At 34.8% G+C, this 19,416-nt stretch overlaps 1 protein-coding gene across 2 annotated transcripts; it reads right to left on the minus strand.

Annotated features, from left to right (window-relative positions):
* Window positions 1-407: 407 nt before the first annotated feature.
* On the minus strand, window positions 408-17,281 carry LOC144959629 (uncharacterized). 2 transcript variants are annotated; one of them, XM_078892270.1, is made up of 6 exons: window positions 17,074-17,280; window positions 16,302-16,592; window positions 13,117-13,233; window positions 5,622-5,749; window positions 3,597-3,749; window positions 408-1,559 (listed from the first exon to the last, which is right to left on the minus strand). In XM_078892270.1, exons 2-6 carry the CDS (start codon window positions 16,364-16,366, stop codon window positions 517-519), a joined length of 1,506 nt encoding a protein of 501 aa, XP_078748396.1. In that variant the 5' UTR covers window positions 16,367-16,592; window positions 17,074-17,280; the 3' UTR covers window positions 408-516. The 2 variants fall into 2 exon arrangements, with proteins under 2 accessions (XP_078748396.1, XP_078748395.1); XM_078892269.1 differs by having other exon boundaries at window positions 16,302-17,281.
* Window positions 17,282-19,416: the final 2,135 nt, after the last annotated feature.

Below are 19,416 nucleotides of genomic sequence, written 5' to 3' on the forward strand. Positions count from 1 at the left end.
CGAGAGACGCATGCGCACAACCAACATGACGTTCTCTCTTTAATAACTTTTCCGCCGGTGACGTCACAGACTATGGGTGACGTCCAATCAAGGGACGCTACTCTTCCGCTAATCTCTTTCCCTATTGAGAAGTTACATTTCTTAAAGCAATGCAGGTCATCCCTATAAGATATTATACTATTCTTTCATCTCTTTGTAGTTATTAAACGAGTTATTTTTTTTCGTCCCCAATAACACAACGAGCTTGCGAGTATAATTTGTATCTTTCTCCTTCTGCTTGAACGACAATTCGACCCAAAACTAAAAACGTTGGTTTTGTATTCCTGCGCACCAAAAGATTATTTATAATCACCAGTCAGCTGTCTTTTACACCTTATTTTACACCAATAAAATGTCCGAAAATATTCTGGAATCGTCTAATAAAATATTTAATCAACGCTTTCCAAGAATTATTCAACCACTACATATTTACTAAGAAATGATAGGGTTTTCCAAATGGGAGGGCTGGAAAATGCATTATTTTTTATCTTTACGTGAGGGTTGAATGCGTCTGCCAGATTTTAAAAATCGGCAACAATTTACGATATCAAAAACAACCACAGACCCGAATATCATGCAGACCAAGCTGATAGCAATGATCGCACCGATACGGCTGGATGAGCGATTGTCGCCGGCAGACGTTTTTTTCCTGACGGACATAGAAAGGTTGTCTCGGGTCAAGGTCAAATTTTTCTTTAACTCCGTCGTTTTCTTCTTGGCAAATTCTGACATTGAAATATTGGCGACAGATGGGAGATCGCGGCTGGTGTGGTTGGAACATCGACAGGGACACACTTTGACTGGGACTGAATCTTTTTCCACTTTTGGTTTGGGTTCCTCTTTCTTGTTGGATTCTTGTGTTGATGTTGTTGGTTTTGATGATGTTGTCGCTTGTGTTGATATGGTTGTTGTTTTTGATGCCTTTGTTGTTGGTGGTGGTGTCGCTGTTGGTGTTGTTGTTGTTATAGTTTGTGGTGTTGTTTGTGGTGGTGTTGTTATCGTTTGTGGTGTTGTTTGTGTTGTTGGTGGTGGTGTTGTTGGTGTTGTTGTTGGTGTTATTGTTGGTGATTTTATAGTTGTTTGATTTGTTGTTGTCGTTGTTGGAGTTGTTGATGTTGTTGTTATTTTTGTCGCTGTTGGTGTTGTTGTTGTCGATGGTGACGTTGTTGTTGTCGTTGTTGGTGTTGTTGTTGTCGTTGTTGGTGTTGTTATTGTCGTTGTTGGTGTTGTTTTTGTCGTTGTTGGTGTTGTTGTTGTTGTTGTTGTCGTTGTTGTTGTTGTTGTTATTGTCGTTGTTGGTGTTGTTGTTGTCGTTATTGGTGTTGTTGTTGTCGTTATTGGTGTTGTTGTTGTCGTTATTGGTGTTGTTTTTGTCGTTGTTGTTGTTGTTGTTATTGTCGTTGTTGGTGTTGTTATTGTCCTTGTTGTTGTTGTTATTGTCGTTGTTGGTGTTGTTATCGTTGTTGTTGTTGTTGGCAAATATGTATATGTAGAAACCATGGTCTTCATGTTTGCTGTTCCTGCATTCGTAAATGAAATAAAAGAAAGAAATAAATAAGCTGATCGCCATCAATGGCCTGATTGGTTCATACTAATCATGTTTTATATTGATTCATAATCTCAATAGCTTCTATCATAGTAATTGACACCATCAACCACATCAACAATGACACCATCAATTAAATCAGCAGTGACATCATTAACAGTATCAACTACATCAACAATAGCATCATTAACAGTATCAACTAAATCGACAATAACATGATTAACAGCATCAACTACATCAACAATGACATCAACAATGACATCATTAGCACTATCAACTACATCAACAATGACATCATTAACAGTATCAACTACGTCGACAATGACATCGTTAACACTATCAACTACATCAACAATGACATCATTAACAGTATCAACTACATCGACAATGACATCAGTAACACTATCAACTTCATCAACAATGACATCATTAACACTATCAACTTCATCAACAATGACATCAGTAACACTATCAACTTCATCAACAATGACATCATTAACACTATCAACTTCATCAACAATGACATCATTAACCCAGGACTTTCCAATCCGAAAGCGAGTGCCATACCAAAAAGACCACATAGCCGCACTAAGAATTTGGTGATTTTCTTATGATGGTTATTGAGAGCGTTAAAGACGACGTACAAATAATTTGGTGATTTTCCTAGGGTTGTTATAGAGAGCGTTAAAGACGACATACAAATAATTTGGTGATTTTCCTAGGGTTGTTATAGAGAGGGTTAAAGACGACGTACAAAGAAGTTGGTGATTTTTCTATGGTTGTTACTGAGAGCGTTAAAGACGACGTATAAAGAAGTTAGTGATTTTCCTATGGTTGTTATAGAACGGGTTAAAGACGACGTATAAAGAAGTTAGTGATTTTCCTATGGTTGTTATAGAACGGGTTAAAGACGACGTATAAAGAAGTTGGTGATTTTCCTATGGTTGTTATAGAGAGGGTTAAAGACGACGTACAAAGAATTTGGTGATTTTCCTATGGTTGTTATAGAAAGGGTTAAAGACGACGTACAAAGAAGTTGGTGATTTTCCTATAGTTGTTATAGAAAGGGTTAAAGACGACGTACAAAGAATTTGGTGATTTTCCTATGGTTGTTATAGAAAGGGTTAAAGACGATGTACAAAGAAGTTGGTGATTTTTCTATGGTTGTTATAGAAAGGGTTAAAGACGACGTATAAAGAAGTTGGTGATTTTCCTATGGTTGTTATATAGAGGGTTAAAGACGACGTACAAATAATTTGGTGATTTTCCAATGGTTGTTATAGAGAGGGTTAAAGACGACGTACAAAGAATTTGGTGATTTTCCAATAGTTGTTATAGAGAGCGTTAAAGACGACGTACAAAGAATTTGGTGATTTTTCTATGGTTGTTATAGAGAGGGTTAAAGACGACGTACAAATAATTTGATGATTTTCCAATGGTTGTTATCGAGAGGGTTAAAGACGACGTACAAAGAAGTTGGTGATTTTCCAATGGTTGTTATAGAAAGGGTTAAAGACGACGTACAAAGAAGTTGGTCATTTTCCAATGGTTGTTATCGAGAGTATTAAAGACGACGTACAAAGAAGTTGGTCATTTTCCAATGGTTGTTATCGAGAGGGTTAAAGACGACGTACAAAGAAGTTGGTGATTTTCCAATGGTTGTTATATAGAGGGTTAAAGACGACGTACAAAGAAGTTGATGATTTTCCAATGGTTGTTATATAGAGGGTTAAAGACGACGTACAAAGAAGTTGGTGATTTTCCAATGGTTGTTATATAGAGTATTAAAGACGACGTACAAAGAAGTTGATGATTTTCCTATGGTTGTCAAGGAGAAGGTTATCGTGGCGTGCAAAGAGAATGAGTAGAGATATCGTTTAGAACGACAAAAGCAGTTAAAGAATTGAGTTTTTATTGTAATTGTCCCTTGGTTACGGTCAAATTACCATTCCATTTATGGAAGGAAGTGAATGAAACTGAAGAAATGAATGTTCGATATATATAATCTTACCTGTACAAACGACGTGTGCGCTGCCATGGTTGCATCTTACTGGACAAAATGAATGCTTTGGTCTGAATTTGACACCAATGCCATTTTGTGGGCCATTTTGTGGATTTATATTGGGACAGCATTCATCTGCTAGTGACCGAAGTAGATCTTGTTCTAGAAAAGGGAGAAAAAAGAACATGTTAGACATATTGTCATTATTATTATTAAATTATCATCTTTTTAATTACTATTATTTTGATTATTATTATTATTATTATTATTATTATTATTATTATTATTATTATTATTATTATTATTATTATTATTATTATTATTATTATTATTATTATTATTATTATTATTATATTATTATTATTATTATTATTATTATTATTATATTATTATTATTATTGTTATTATTATTATTATTACTTATTATTATTATTATTATTATTATTATTGTTATTGTTTATTATTATTATTATTATTATTATTATTATTATTATTATTATTATTATTATTATTATTATTATTATTATTATTATTATTATTATTATTATTATTATTATTATTATTATTATTATTATTATTATATTATTATTATTTATTATTATATTATCATATTATTATATTATTATTATTATTATTATTATTATTATTAGTTATAGTAGTAGTAGTAGTAGTAGTAGTAGTAGTATAGTAGTAGTAGTATAGTAGTAGTAGTAGTAGTAGTAGTAGTAGTATAGTAGTAGTAGTAGTAGTAGTAGTAGTAGTAGTAGTAGTAGTAGTAGTAGTAGTAGTAGTAGTAGTAGTAGTAGTAGTAGTAGTAGTAGTAGTAGTAAACAGGGAATTATATGATGGGAGATTTATATATGACGAATAATACGTGTTTGCACTGCTGTTGACATGGCTTTCAGTCTTGTATGTAAATATTATGCATTATTATATTATTATGGTTATCTTCTATACGCGCGCGCGCGCGTGTGTGTGTGTGTGTGTGTGTGTGTGTGTGTGTGTGTGTGTGTGTGCTTTGCATGTCACGGTTAAAGATATATTTTTGTACACCACATGAGTACATTTAAGTTGAAATACTATCTTTACCTCGTGTATCATTATTGTAATCTTTAATCAATAGATTTATGGCATTACTAATTAATATTAAGGGCATTCAAGGGATCTTATCCTATTTTGCCCTATACCATATGATTTGTTATGTTATGTTATTATTAGCATTTGAAACGGAAAAAAATCTATTTTTTCGAGGAGCAAAATAAAAGTCTTTTATTTTCTTTTTTTATTGGTTCTGTTCTTTGACGTTACGAATTGTATTTTTACTATTATCTTTTTTTTTTAGCACTTATAGAGCAAAATCGTACTGTCGGAAATCCGACAATATACGGAAGATTTACAGGCCTGGTAGTAGTAGTAATAGTAGTAGTAGTCGTAGTAGTAGTCGTAGTAGTAGTAGTAGTAGTAGTAGTAGTAGTAGTAGTAGTAGTAGTAGTAGTAGTAGTAGTAGCAGTAGTAAGTAGTAGTAGTAGTAGTAGTAGTAGTAGTAGTAGTAGTAGTAGTAGTAGTAGTAGTCGTAGTAGTAGTAGTAGTAGTAGTAGTAGTAGTAGTAGTAGTAGTAGTAGTAGTAGTAGTAGTAGTAGTAGTAGTAGTAGTAGTAGTAGTAGTAGTAGTAGTAGTAGTAGTAGTACCATTCTCATTTCTTCCAGATATACAGGATAAAGCAGACCAATATAATTGAGCAGTGTTTCAAGTAAAAAAGAAACGTTTTAAGATGTTTCGTAAAGCTTTCTGCATCTTTCCTGCCTCTGTTATATCTTGGAAGGGAGTCCCACGTCATGGGTGCCGAATATTTAAATGTTTGCTCCCCAATATTTGAGAGTCCTTTTTGACTTCACAAGAATATGATTATCAGACTTCGATCTCAGATTTCAGGCTGGGACGTAGAATTTGTTTTATGTGCGCTATATGAATTCCGTATGAATGGAATGTCTCTTTGTATTTTTATCTGTGGCGTCGACTCGTTTGTGAACTTACCCAATCTGTCATGTGGCAAAATCCACACTTTCTTGTTGATATTATGTATCTTTTTAAGATCATTCACTTCATCAATAGTCTCAAGAATGAGCGGTTGGTAGCCTGAACCACATGCATTGTTGATCTCACTGAAATAGAAAAAAGGAAGACATTAAAATAAGTGATCCCTGGTATAAAGTTTGTAAGGTTGGAAAGTTTGTAACTTCATAATCTGATAACGGAGCAATAAATATATCGATGGTCTGCGGATCAAACCAATGAACTCGGGATTTTCACGATCGGCGAATCAAGACTCTGAGATCTACATACGAGCTTTGCACACGATGTTTTATCCAATTTTGGGCGGATCAGATCTGTGGTGACGTCAGAGATTTCATCCGCCCAAAAGAAATAAAACATGTTGTGCAAAGCTCGTATGTAGACTTCAAACGTTTGTTCCCCGACCATCAATATCTTATCATTCCAGTCCTCTCATTGGAAAACCCTATCCTTTCTCAGTAAATACGAAATCGTTGAACGCGTTGAATAAAAAGTCAATTCAGCGATTGCAGAATATGTTCGCACATTTTATTGGTGTGAAATTCTAGGTGTAAAAGACAGCTAATTGGTAATTATAAATAACTGTTGGTGCGCATGAATATAGATAAATCGAACGTTTTTAGTCTTGGATCAAATTGTCATTCAAGCAGAATGAGAAATATACAAATTATGGGGCATAGGAGGGCTAATACCATACCATTTGGTTACAAAATACCTAATAAACTTACTTGGGGTGGGGGGGGGGTGAAATAAACGTTTTCATTCATTTCTTTGTATTTTTTAAACGCGTTACATTTTTATCGTGCAATCACACATACTCGCAAGCTCGTTGTGTTATTTGGCACGATACAAATGACTCGTTTAATAGACATAAAGAAATGAAAGGATCGTATATTCTTCTGTGAGTGTGAGTTAGTGTGAGTGAGTGCCTGTGAGTGAGTGGGTGTGTGAGTGAGTGTGTGAGTGTGTGAGTGTGTGAGTGTGAGTGAGTGAGTCTGTGGGTGTGTGAGTGAGCAAGTGTCTATGTGTATGAGTGAGTGTGCATGTGTGTGTGTGAGTGTGTATGTATATATGAGTGTGAGTGAGTGAGTATGTGTGTGTGTCAGTGAATATGTGTGAGTGAGTGTGTGTGTGTGTGAGTGAGTGTGAGTGAATAAGTGTGTGAGTGATTGTGTGTGAGTGTGTGAGTGAGTGTGTAAGTCTGAGTGAGTGTGCGTGAGCGTGTGTGAGTGAGTGAGTGTGTGAGTTTGAATGTGTGTGTGGCATGTGTGTGTGAATGTGGGAGTATGTGTGTCTGTATTGAGTATGTGTGTGTGTGTGTGTGTGTGTGTGTCAGAGAGAGAGAGAGAGAGAGAGAGAGAGAGAGAGAGAGAGAGAGTGACTGACCTCGATACGATAAAATCTCCGGTAGACTTTGATACAGACAATTGAATTTCCAGCCAAGTAAATGAGACTTTGGTTGAGTCCATACATTTTATTGAAGGAAATTCAATATTACTTCACAAAGGGCAAAGAAGCCATTTTATCGAACTCTAGCCTTTATATAGCACAATATACAATATCCTCTAAAGTGCAAAAAACGCTTTACAAATGGACCTTGACCAACAGCAACACGGAACATTTAGAACGAGACATGACGCCTGTGAGGCGATATTCCAATTTTTTCGACATAGACAACGCTGTTGTTAGCCAGGTTCTCATTTTACACCTGAGTACGGTGATAGAATATGAGTAAAGAGCCTTCTCCAAGGATTCAATTATGCGCCAAGCAAGGCTCGAACATAAGACCTATTTATACGAAAGCGAGTGTCACATCACTAGACTACATGCCGCATTTTACCGATGACGTAAACATAAGATTTCAATCTGTTTCTTCCAGAAATCACACCGTTTTGTGGCGGTGGGTAATAAATATGCTTTATTTGTCTAAGACACGCTGTGGCAGAAAACACAAGAGAAAACCTGTATTCAAATGTATGGGAATTCAAATTCGAACTGAAAAGTGTGACTTGTGTAAAGAAAATAATGATTGATTTGATGTTGATCAATAACATTAACAACACTTTCAATAACTTTCTTCACTTGAGACCCATCAATCAAAATTCGATAGAAAGTGTCTAAGCTCATTTTTAAAAATTAGCAAACCTTTTACATCATCGGCGTAAAAAAATCACTACGATTGAGTGAACGGGGAGGGGGGGGGGGGAGATAGAGGGAGGGTGGATGTTGTGAGTATTTTACCAACATGAAATATAGAGAGGCGGAAGTTGTGAGTATTTTACCAACATGAAATAAAGAGAGGGTGGAAGTTGTGAGTATTTTACCAACATGAAATATAGAGAGGCGGAAGTTGTGAGTATTTTATCAACATGAAATAGAGAGAGGCGGAAGTTGTGAGTATTTTACCAACATGAAATATAGAGAAGCGGAAGTTGTGAGTATTTTACCAACATGAAAAATAGAGAGGCGGAAGCTGTGAGTATTTTACCAACATGAAATATAGAGAGGCGGAAGCTGTGAGTATTTTACCAACATGAAATATAGAGAAGCGGAAGTTGTGAGTATTTTACCAACATGAAATATAGAGAGGCGGAAGTTGTGAGTATTTTACCAACATGAAATGGAGAGAAGGTGGATGTTGTGAGTATTTTACCAACATGAAATATAGAGAGGCGGAAGTTGTGAGTATTTTACCAACATGAAATAGAGAGAGGGTGGATGTTGTGAGTATTTTACCAACATGAAATATAGAGAGGCGGAAGTTGTGAGTATTTTACCAACATGAAATAGAGAGAGGGTGGATGCTGTGAGTATTTTACCAACATGAAATATAGAGAGGCGGAAGTTGTGAGTATTTTACCAACATGAAATAGAGAGAGGGTGGAAGCTGTGAGTATTTTACCAACATGAAATAGAGAGAGGGTGGAAGTTGTGAGTATTTTACCAACATGAAATAGAGAGAGGGTGGATGTTGTGAGTATTTTACCAACATGAAATATAGAGAGGGTGGAAGTTGTGAGTATTTTACCAACATCACTCAAATCGCAATCCAAAATTAATAACAAAGAGTTGAGTGAAGTCGACTTCTTTCCTTCTATATTGTATCGATGGGGGGGGGGGGAACAGATTGAGGAGAGTTTTAGGATGTGTAGAGTTTTGTATTTGTAAACAGTGATAAATTTTAGTGCATAAAAACATCATGTTGTGCTTTAAATAAAATAAATAAAATAAATAAATAAAATTCCTTTTTTTTTTTTTTTCATCTCACAGGAGAAATTAGTCTCGAGGGTCTATTCCAAGGGAAAACTGACATAACCCAGACATAAGCCGCAGTGCAGCGCCGCAAATAAAGCTAGTGCGAGGTGACTTGCTCAAGTCCACATAGCGCAGTGGGTGATCGAACTCGGTACCTTCCGGGTACGAAGCAAAGACCGTACCGCTGAGCCACCCTGGCTCCTAAGCTTTCAACTTTGAAAGATGTGGTTGTGTTTATTGAGTAAAGTCTGGTTTGAATCCACGTATTGTGTCCGAATCCTCACTTCCTGTTTAAAATGGCGTCGTAAATCCTGGAGTTTGAATAAAATCGATTTAAAGATTTTGTACGGCCATTGTAAAATCGATCGAAATTAGAAATGGCAGCGTCTTGAATCAGGAGGGTCAAAATGTTTACGATAGGAGTCTGGGTTTTTTTTTCCTGTAGTCGACACACACACACACACACACACACACACATACATACACATACACACAAGCAGACACACACATACAGAAACATAGACACACATACACACATATACACACATACACTCACAAACACACACATACACACACATACACACACACAAATAGACACACACATACACAAACATACAGACACACATACACAAACATATACATATAACATACATACACACACATACACATAGACACATGCACACGCAAACAAACAATTAAGCACACACATGCAATCATAAAAAAGCATGACAGGTGATAGATGGCAATTCATTCCGAACTTGTGAAGCGGATCGCACTGAAACAATCGCAAAGAACTCTGACAAAGTCAACACAATATCCACTCAACATCCCGTCAATGCCTTTCCGATAAAATCAACAAGGAAGTCTGCTTTCCAATTTTTGACATTCCCATTCAAACAAAACTAAAATCCCCTTTATTCGTCGCATGGGGGAAATTTGTCTCCAGGGTCTATTCCAAGGGAAGACTGGAATAACCCAGGGTTAGTGGCAGTGCAGCGCCGCAAATTGGTGACCTTTCGCCTCAAAACGGTATTAAGTCGGGATGGTTAAGATGTTGAACATTGAATTTATAGCCAGAAATATCAGACTTGTGTTGAGTTTGTATGTTTAATTGAGGAGAATGGATACCATATTTCAGGGTACTACTCGTAATACCAACAATTTATATTTTTGACCAGTTTTAACATCTAATTCGACTTTTAAGCATCTGGTTCGTTCCGACATAACTAGGGTGAGGTGACTTGCTCAAGGCCACACAACGCAACGGCCGGTGACCGAACTCTGCACCTTTCGGGTACGAAGCAAAGACCGTACAGCCTAACTACGCTGTCAAGGTAACTGGCGTATTCTGTTTTTTTCTTTTTTTTTTTTTTAAAAAGTATTTTAAAAATTTGGCCAGAAAACTCTTCCTTTATCAACGTCTTGGCAAAAACACTTAAACCTGGGATTGAGTCTTTGTCCCGGTTTTAGAGTTTAGGCCAAGATGAGGTTCATCTCAATCGATCGATATTTGAGGGACGAACCTTCTGGCCTAAATTTTAAAAACGTGTTAATCAAAAATTGGCCATGATTTTTTAATAGGGTTCAATATTCGTTACGTCACGTCCCTCGTTTTGACGCATATTAACTGGTTCTAAACTATCGGAACAATAGCGGACGCCCTTATGAAATACTTTTCCGAGGAGCATAAAAGTGTATCCAGAGGAGAAAAACATTATAAATCTGACCATGTTTTGACTTTTATGCATTCTGATCACATGACCTCCCATAGTGGCCAGCGAGGCAATTTCCGTGTCTTTCCTCTCCCTATATCTGGGTGGAGTTTCTGACCTCCCATAGTGGGCAGGGAGGCAATTTTAATGTCTTCTATCCCCCTATATCTGGGTGGAGTTCCTGACCTCCCATAGTGGGCATGGAGGCACACTGTGTCTTCCTGGGCAGAGTTCCTGACCTCCCATAGTGGCTAGGGAGGCAATTTTAGTGTCTTCTATCAACCTATATCTGGGTAGAGTTCCTGACCTCCCATAGTGGCTAGGGAGGCAATTTTAGTGTCTTCTATCAACCTATATCTGGGTAGAGTTCCTGACCTCCCATAGTGGCTAGGGAGGCACTTATCGTGTCTTCCTTCTCCCTATATCTGGCTGGAGTTCCTGACCTCTCATAATTACTGTGCATTCTACCTCCGTATATCTGTTTTCTAAATTGACTTTCTGCCTTTGTCTTGGAATGAGATTTCATAGTTTTGTCCTGACCCTGGTTATGGTCCTTGGCTGTGATGGAAACACACCACACAGTCAAATGTGTAATTATACTTTTGGGAGATTATATTTTTTCCTTGTAAATCATCTCTCTGTTAGCGTTGTATCATATTTTGTTTACATATTGTGCGGCTATGTAGTCTCGTGGTATGACACTCGCTTTCGGATCGGAAGATCCTGGATTCGAGCCTCGCTCGGCGCATAGTTTAGTCCTTGGAGAAGGCTCTTTACTCACATTCTCTCACCGGACTCGGGTGTAAAATGAGTACCTGGCCGTTAACAGTGTTGTCTCTGTCCCAAAAAGTTGTAATATCGCCTGAAAGGCGTCATGTCTCGTCCTACATGTTATGTGTTGCTGTTGGCCAGGGACCCCTTGTAAAGCGCTTTTTGCAAGTTCAGTGGATATTGCGCTATATAAAAGCTCAAGTTTATTATTATTATTATTATTATTATTATTATTATTATTATTATTATTATTATTATTATTATTATTATTATTATTATTATTATTATATACGATTTTTAATCATTTGAATGTATTCCCCTCAGTGGGAACCTGTGCTTGTGTCTGGATGAGACTTTTATGTGATCTCAAACTAAGTACTTTGATAGTGTGCTCTTGGAATCTACACCTGTACCTTATTTGAACCAATTCCCCTTCGTCTTCCCTTTTCTTGGGTGCTTTAATTGTAATTCTAGAACTTCTTACTATCCCATTTTCTTCCTTTGTACTGGCATTGATATGACCTAAACGTGTTGCAAGCGCCGTAAAACCCTTAATCCTCTCCTTACGACATATTGGAAAATCGTCACTTTTCTCATCCAGATTTCATTTATTTTTTGCTTTAACTATAAAAACTTGACATTTTGTAATAGAGCACATATTGTCGAACAATATTATGCATAGAATGTGCTTGTTGCTTTTCTGTTTGAGTTAGAAATGTCTGTTTTTGTGTTGGGTGGGGGTGAAGTTTTCGGGAAAATTCTGAAAATGGCTGGTAGGGAGAGGGTTAAAAACAAACAAACAAAAATCGGTTGCTTCAAGTGTGAAGCGAGTGCTCTATCCAATGAGCTATCAGGAGTGTAAAATGAATGTTTTTGTTATCGTATAACTGTCAACGAGTCATTTCGATAACATTAAGGCATAGGATTTCAATTGTTCTACTGAAGTGCAACACTTGATATCATGTTTGTAGAATATGAAAGAGCTTTTATTAACGGTCGTCTTTATATTGTGAAAAGTCTCTGACAGCCGGAAACACAGAGGCTGTAAACGCCATTAATAAAGATGGATGACAATTCACAACACAAACTCTCGACAGTACTTGTCGCATTGTGGCTAAGAATTTCAATTAAGAAAAATGGTTATGATAATGACAATGATGATCATGATGATGATAATGATGATGATGATGATGAGCGCACGGTATCCTCTATCATGAGGCTCTTGGCACTTACATCAACACAAAACAATGTCAAAGAAAATACCTATGAGTAAAAGTGTTTTTCGAATAAAGATAAAAATGTTTCCATTGTTTTTGTTTTTTAATTTGATCTGCCTGGGCAGAGGGTTCCAGACTTTTGGGCTAAAAATAAATAGTAGAGAATGATGCTGGTGATATTGATAAAATGAGCCCGATGTACAAACAACATCAACAATAACAATGTCAACGACACATCAACAGCAGAACAGCAACATTAGAATAGCAACAACAACAACAACAACAACAACTACAACAACAACCACAGCAACAACAAGAACAACAACAACTACTACTACAGCAACAACAACAACTACAGCAACAGCAACAACAACAACTACTACTACTACAGCAACAACAACAACAACAACAACAGGAACACCATTAGCAATAACAGCAAAAACAACAATACCAAAGGTAATGGCATCAACACATAAAAATAACACAACTCCATCATTTTACCTTTCGGATACTTTGTCTTTAGATAACTGGCAAATGTTTGTGTCAGATGGTGGACAACCAAACTCAACAGATTGTTCATTCTCACTACCTTGTTGACCACTAGTTGGAGTCACAAACCTGGAGGGAAAACAAAATATGAACATTAGAAAACCATTTCAATCTGTCTTTGTTGTGTGTGTGTGTGTGTGTGTGTGTGTGTGTGTGTGTGAGTTTGTGAGTGTATGGGTCAATCTGTCTTTGTTGTGTGTGTGTGTGTGTGAGTGAGTTTGTGAGTGTATGGGTGGGTGATGTGAGTTTGTGTGTACGTGTTTGTGTATATGTTTGTGTGTGGGATGGAGAGTTTTGTGTGTATGTGTGTGTGAGTTTGTGTGTGTATGTGTATGATTGTGTGAGTTTGTGTGTGAAGGTAGGTGTGAGTTTGTGAGTATGTGTATGTGTTTGTGTGTGGAATGGAGAGTTTTGTGTGTGTGTGTGTGGATGTGTGGATGTGAGTATTTAAGTGTGAGTTTGAGTGTGTATGTGTGTGCATGGGTGGGTGTGAGTGTGTGTGTTTGGGTGTGAGTGTGTATCTCTGTGTGTGTGTGTGTGTGTGTTTGTGTGTGTGAGTCACAAACCTAATGATAATAATAATAATAATAATAATAATAATAATAATAATAAAATAATAATAATAAAATAATAATAATAATAATAATAATAATAAAATAATAAATAATAATAATAAAAATAATAATATAATAATAATAAAATAATAATAATAATAATAATAATAATAATAATAATAATAATAATAATAATAATAATAATAATAATAATAATAATAATAATAAATAATAATAATAATAATAATAATAATAATAAATAATAATAATAATAATAATAATAATAATAATAATAATAATAATAATATAATAATAATAATAATAATAATAATAATAATAATAATAATAATAATAATAATAATAATAATAATAATAATAAATAATAAATAATAATAATAATAAATAATAATAATAATAATAATAATAATAATAATAATAATAATAATAATAATAATAATAATAATAATAATATAATAATAATAATAATAATAATAATAATAATAATAATAATAATAATAATAATAATAATAATAATAATAATAATAATAATAATAATAATAATAATAATAATAATAATAATAATAATAATAATAATAATAATAATAATAATAATAATAATAATAATAATATAATAATAATAATAATAATAATAATAATAATAATAATAAATAATAATAATAATAATAATAATAATATAATAAATAATAATAATAATAATAATAATATAGTAGTAGTAATAGTAATAATAATAATAATAATAATAATAATAATAATAATAATAATAATAATAATATAATAATAATAATAATAATAATAATAATAATAATAATAAATAATAATAATAATAATAATAATAATAATAATAATAATAATAATAATAATAATAATAATAATAATAATAATAATAATAATAATAATAATAATAACAATAGACTCATATAAAGCGCATGGTATCCTCTACCACGATGCTCTCGTGCGTTTACATCAATAAAAAATAATATCCAAGAAAATACATGACATCAAAAATACAATACAAAATTTACATTAGGAAAGTTACTTGTGCTTACGTGCATATTGACAATAGGAAATGTTACTTGTACTTACGTGTATATTGACAACATGAAATGTTACTTGTATTTACGTGTATATCGACAACATGAAATGTTACTTCTACTTACGTGTATATTGACAATAGTAAATGTTACTTGTACTTACGTGTATATTGACAACAGGAAATTTTACTTGTACTTACGTGTATATTGACACATGAAATGTTTCTTGTACTTACGTGTATATTGAGAAAAGGAAATGTTACTTGTACTTACGTGTATATTGACAATAGTAAATGTTACTTGTACTTACGTGTAAAGTGACAACAGGAAATGTTACTTGTGCTTACGTGTATATTGACAACAGTAAATGATACTTGTACTTACGTGTATATTGACAATAGTAAATATTACTTGTACTTACGTGTATAGTGACAACATGAAATGTTACTTGTACTTACGTGTATATTGACAACATGAAATGTTACTTGTACTTACGTGTATATTGACAATAGTAAATGTTACTTGTACTTACGTGTATATTGACAATAGTAAATGTTACTTGTACTTACGTGTATATTGACAAAAGTAAATGTTACTTGTACTTACGTGTATATTGACAATAGTAAATGATACGTGTACTTACGTTTATATTGACAATAGTAAATGTTACTTGTACTTACGTGTACAGTGACAACATGAAATGTTACTTGTACTTACGTGTATATTGACAACATGAAATGTTTCTTGTACTTACGTGTATATTGACAACATGAAATGTTACTTGTACTTACGTGTATATTGACAATAGTAAATGTTACTTGTACTTATGTGTATATTGACAATAGTAAATGTTTCTTGTACTTACGTGTATATTGACAATAGTAAATGTTACTTGTACTTACGTGTATATTGACAATAGTAAATGTTACTTGTACTTACGTGTATATTGACAATAGTAAATGTTACTTGTACTTACGTGTATATTGACAATAGTAAATGTTACTTGTACTTACGTGTATATTGACAATAGTAAATGATACGTGTACTTACGTTTATATTGACAATAGTAAATGTTTCTTGTACTTACGTGTACAGTGACAACATGAAATGTTTCTTGTACATACGTGTATATTGACAACATGAAATGTTACTTGTACTTACGTGTATATTGACAATAGTAAATGTTATTTGTACTTATGTGTATATTGACAATAGTAAATGTTTCTTGTACTTACGTGTATAGTGACAACATGAAATGTTACTTGTACTTACGTGTATATTGACAACATGAAATGTCACTTGTACTTACGTGTATAGTGACAACAGGAAATGTTACTTGTACTTACGTGTATATGGACAACATGTAATGTTACTTGTACTTACGTGTATATTGACAATAGCAAATGTTACTTGTACTTACGTGTATATGGACAACATGAAATGTTACTTGTACTTACGTGTAAAGTGACAATAGTAAATGTTACTTGTACTTACGTGTATAGTGACAATAGTAAATGTTACTTGTACTTACGTGTATAGTGACAACAGGAAAACGGATGTCTTGAACGACGTGAATGGCCTAAAACGATAAAACATGTTTTACACAATTGTTTGTTCCAACGGATTTGGAAATATCAAGTTTTTAAATTCTGGAACGTTCGACTTGTTTAGCGTAACTTCCTGGATTGATAATGAACTTGAGGACGAAATTTGAGTCTGAAGTCAATTTGGTTATAACGCTGTGGCCTCACATATAAGTCACCCGTCGTTACAAAACGGTAATATGTTGGGATGAATAGCCTGCCTTCACGGGATATTAATACTATTGTGACGAGAAATGTAACATTCTATTTTCTGTTTTCTCAACTCTCTCCTTACAAGTACAAGCCATTTTCAGGATTTTCCCCAAAACTTCACTCAATCACAATAGCAGTAAAGTGCTTGCCATATATAATTTCTTTGTTAAAACATGCTGTATAACAAATTGTTCATTTTCTTTAAATTTTATGATGTACAAAAGGAATTTGAATAAGAAAAATGTTTGTTGTATCGTAACGAATGTAAGGAGAGGGTTTAAATAAACTCTTTATATCTTCAATAAAGAATAGAAATTTCCCAAAACTTCATATTTTCTACTTTATAAATTAATTATAGTTATCTAATTATTCCCGACATAATACCGTGCATAGACGAATGGTCACATATGAACCTGTTATCCCACTTTATAATATAATTGAGACAATCAAACATCCATTTTATGAATAATAGGATATACATATTATGCGCTTGGCTTACAGACTCACAACATTGCCATCCGGAAGTATAACTGACGAACACACAAGACTACGTGTAACCTTGAACGTTTATATTCTGGTTGATACAGTTTAGTGAGAACTACTCATAAACCTGGATGCCAAAAAACAATGACAAAGACCTGAGTGACATCAACATCGTTCTATCTATAGATCCACGTCTCTCTGTCTAGTGCGAACACCTCACGTTCCCAGCACTTTGTTCTCAGTCTCCAACGTGTACAAATGAAGGAGAACAAATCCGTACCTTGGCAACTTGACCGGATAATGGGGACATCGGGATTGTGGGGGTCCGGATTAGAGAGACGCGACTGGAATAGGATTTGTTGATGTGAAGCGACAGTGGCCATTTTGAAGGGAACTAGATGGGTGCTAAATAAATTCATTTTACAGGGTGCTTTCTTTACATTACCGTCTTTTGGAGTAAATAAATGTTGTGTAAAACTGAATCAGACCCTTTTTTTATTATTCCAATTTTTGCGTCAAAAAATTTCTTACGTCAAATTTTCCCTTTTTACAAAAAAGCGCGACTGTATTGTGACGTCATCTTCCTGAAATTTCGCCACAGAAAACTTTAACGGTGGCGGGGAAACGATGCAAAATTCTAGATGTTTCTGTCATTTTAGTGTTACTTTAAAGCTTTTTAAAATTCTTTTTTCGGTATTAAGAAATAAATACACACCCTGTATTATCAAAAATGCATTATATTACACACAAAAAAGACAGTCGATTCCCAAAAAGATGTCATGAGGTGGAAGCCCTCTGAAAGACGAAATAGAGATAGGCAGAAGTCAACTTGGAGGCAGACAGAGATAGGCAGAATTCAATTTGGAGGCAGACAGAGATAGGCAGAAGTCAACTTGGAGGCAGACAGCGATAGGCAGAAGTCAATTTGGAAGCAGACAGAGATAGGCAGAAGTCAACTTGGAGGCAGACAGAGATAGGCAGAAGTCAACTTGGAGGCAGACAGCGATAGGCAGAAATCGACTTGGAGGCAGACATAGATAGACAGAAGTCAACTTGGAGGCAGACAGCGATAGGCAGAAATCACTTGGAGGCGGCAGATAGGCAGAAGCAACTTGGAGCAACAGCGATAGACAGAAGTCAACTTGGAGGCAGACAGCGATAGGCAGAAGTCAACTTGGAGGCGGACAGAGATAGGCAGAAGTCAACTTGGAGGCAAACAGCGATAGGCAGAAGTCAACTTGGAGGCAGACAGCGATAGGCAGAAGTCAACTTGGAGGCAGACAGAGATAGGCAGAAGTCAACTTGGAGGCAGACAGAGATATGCAGAAGTCAACTTGGAGGCAGACAGAGATAGGCAGAAGTCAACTTGGAGGCAGACCATAGAGCAAAATTTATGGAAATGAGGACAGTCTTGAGAGGAAGCCGAAATGATGGTCAACGCGGGAAGTACGTGGAGATTTGTGACGACTCAGTGTGTCAATCGGCACGGGACAGACAACGGTATGTAGGTTGCACATTTTGCACAGGTTGGACATAAAGTTGCGCAGAAAACAATACTTGAGTATATTTCGCGTTACGATAAAATGGAAGATTTTCGTCTTTTGGTTATTTATCCAAACTGGAAAATGAAGTAAAGAAACGATGGCTCATTTGTAATAAGTTTTTTTCACAATAGAAGGAACAAAATTGTCGTCCACCACAACTCTTTATTGATTTATTTAGACAATCTGTTAATGATTACTGTCACGTTATTTTAGACAGAGCTTAAGTATCAATGGGAAACTAGCTTAATGCGACCATGTATTGTTTATTTTCAAACCTGTTGTTAGGCTACATTGTGTTGACAACCCCTCTCAGTCGTCCAATGAACATTACTCGCCATGATAGATTATAAACCCAGGGCAGGCCGCAAATCGTCACTTGCTATTCTTCGCACAATACAGGGTTGGTTGTATGAAAAACGTTCGGGCCGGAAAATAGCAAGGCATAGTGCAGGTTACTGTGTACTGGGAAAGTCCTCAAACGGGTGACCAGAATAAAAAAAATAATCATAGCATAGAGAAGGCCGATCTATGCAATGGCAGTCCGATCTCAGAGTAACTGTTAAAAGTATAGAACAGAAAAGGCCGATCTGTTCCTTTGCGTATGAGTCCCTATAAAGTATAACACTGAGAAGGCCAGGACTGTGTTATAAATTATTCAATGATGGCCGATTGTATTGTCCTGTTCGGTGCTGTCACATTAAAGATTGTTCACAATTACCTTATTAATTTTTATTTTAATAAGAACTGAATTCATCTTACTCCAGTTACATTTCGGTAGGCTTAGAAAAACTTTACCTTCTAATATTAGATGGTCTTTCCTTTT

The sequence above is a fragment of the Berghia stephanieae genome, chromosome 14, assembly GCF_034508935.2.
Source record: "Berghia stephanieae isolate SIO BIC M18660-M18661 chromosome 14, UCSD_Bste_1.3, whole genome shotgun sequence".
Taxonomy (NCBI): Eukaryota; Metazoa; Mollusca; class Gastropoda; order Nudibranchia; family Aeolidiidae; genus Berghia; species Berghia stephanieae.

What these genes read in the sequence shown, in the direction of transcription:
- LOC144959629 (XM_078892269.1), bottom strand. Translation starts at nt 16,366, where the DNA reads ATGTTTTATCGTTTTAGGCCATTCACGTCGTTCAAGACATCCGTTTTC. An exon ending in TTCCTGTTGTCACTATACAC is followed by an intron (nt 13,234 to 16,301) that starts GTAAGTACAAGT and finishes TTTTCCCTCCAG; the next exon opens with GTTTGTGACTCCAACTAGTG. An exon ending in AAAGACAAAGTATCCGAAAG is followed by an intron (nt 5,750 to 13,116) that starts GTAAAATGATGG and finishes TTTCTATTTCAG; the next exon opens with TGAGATCAACAATGCATGTG.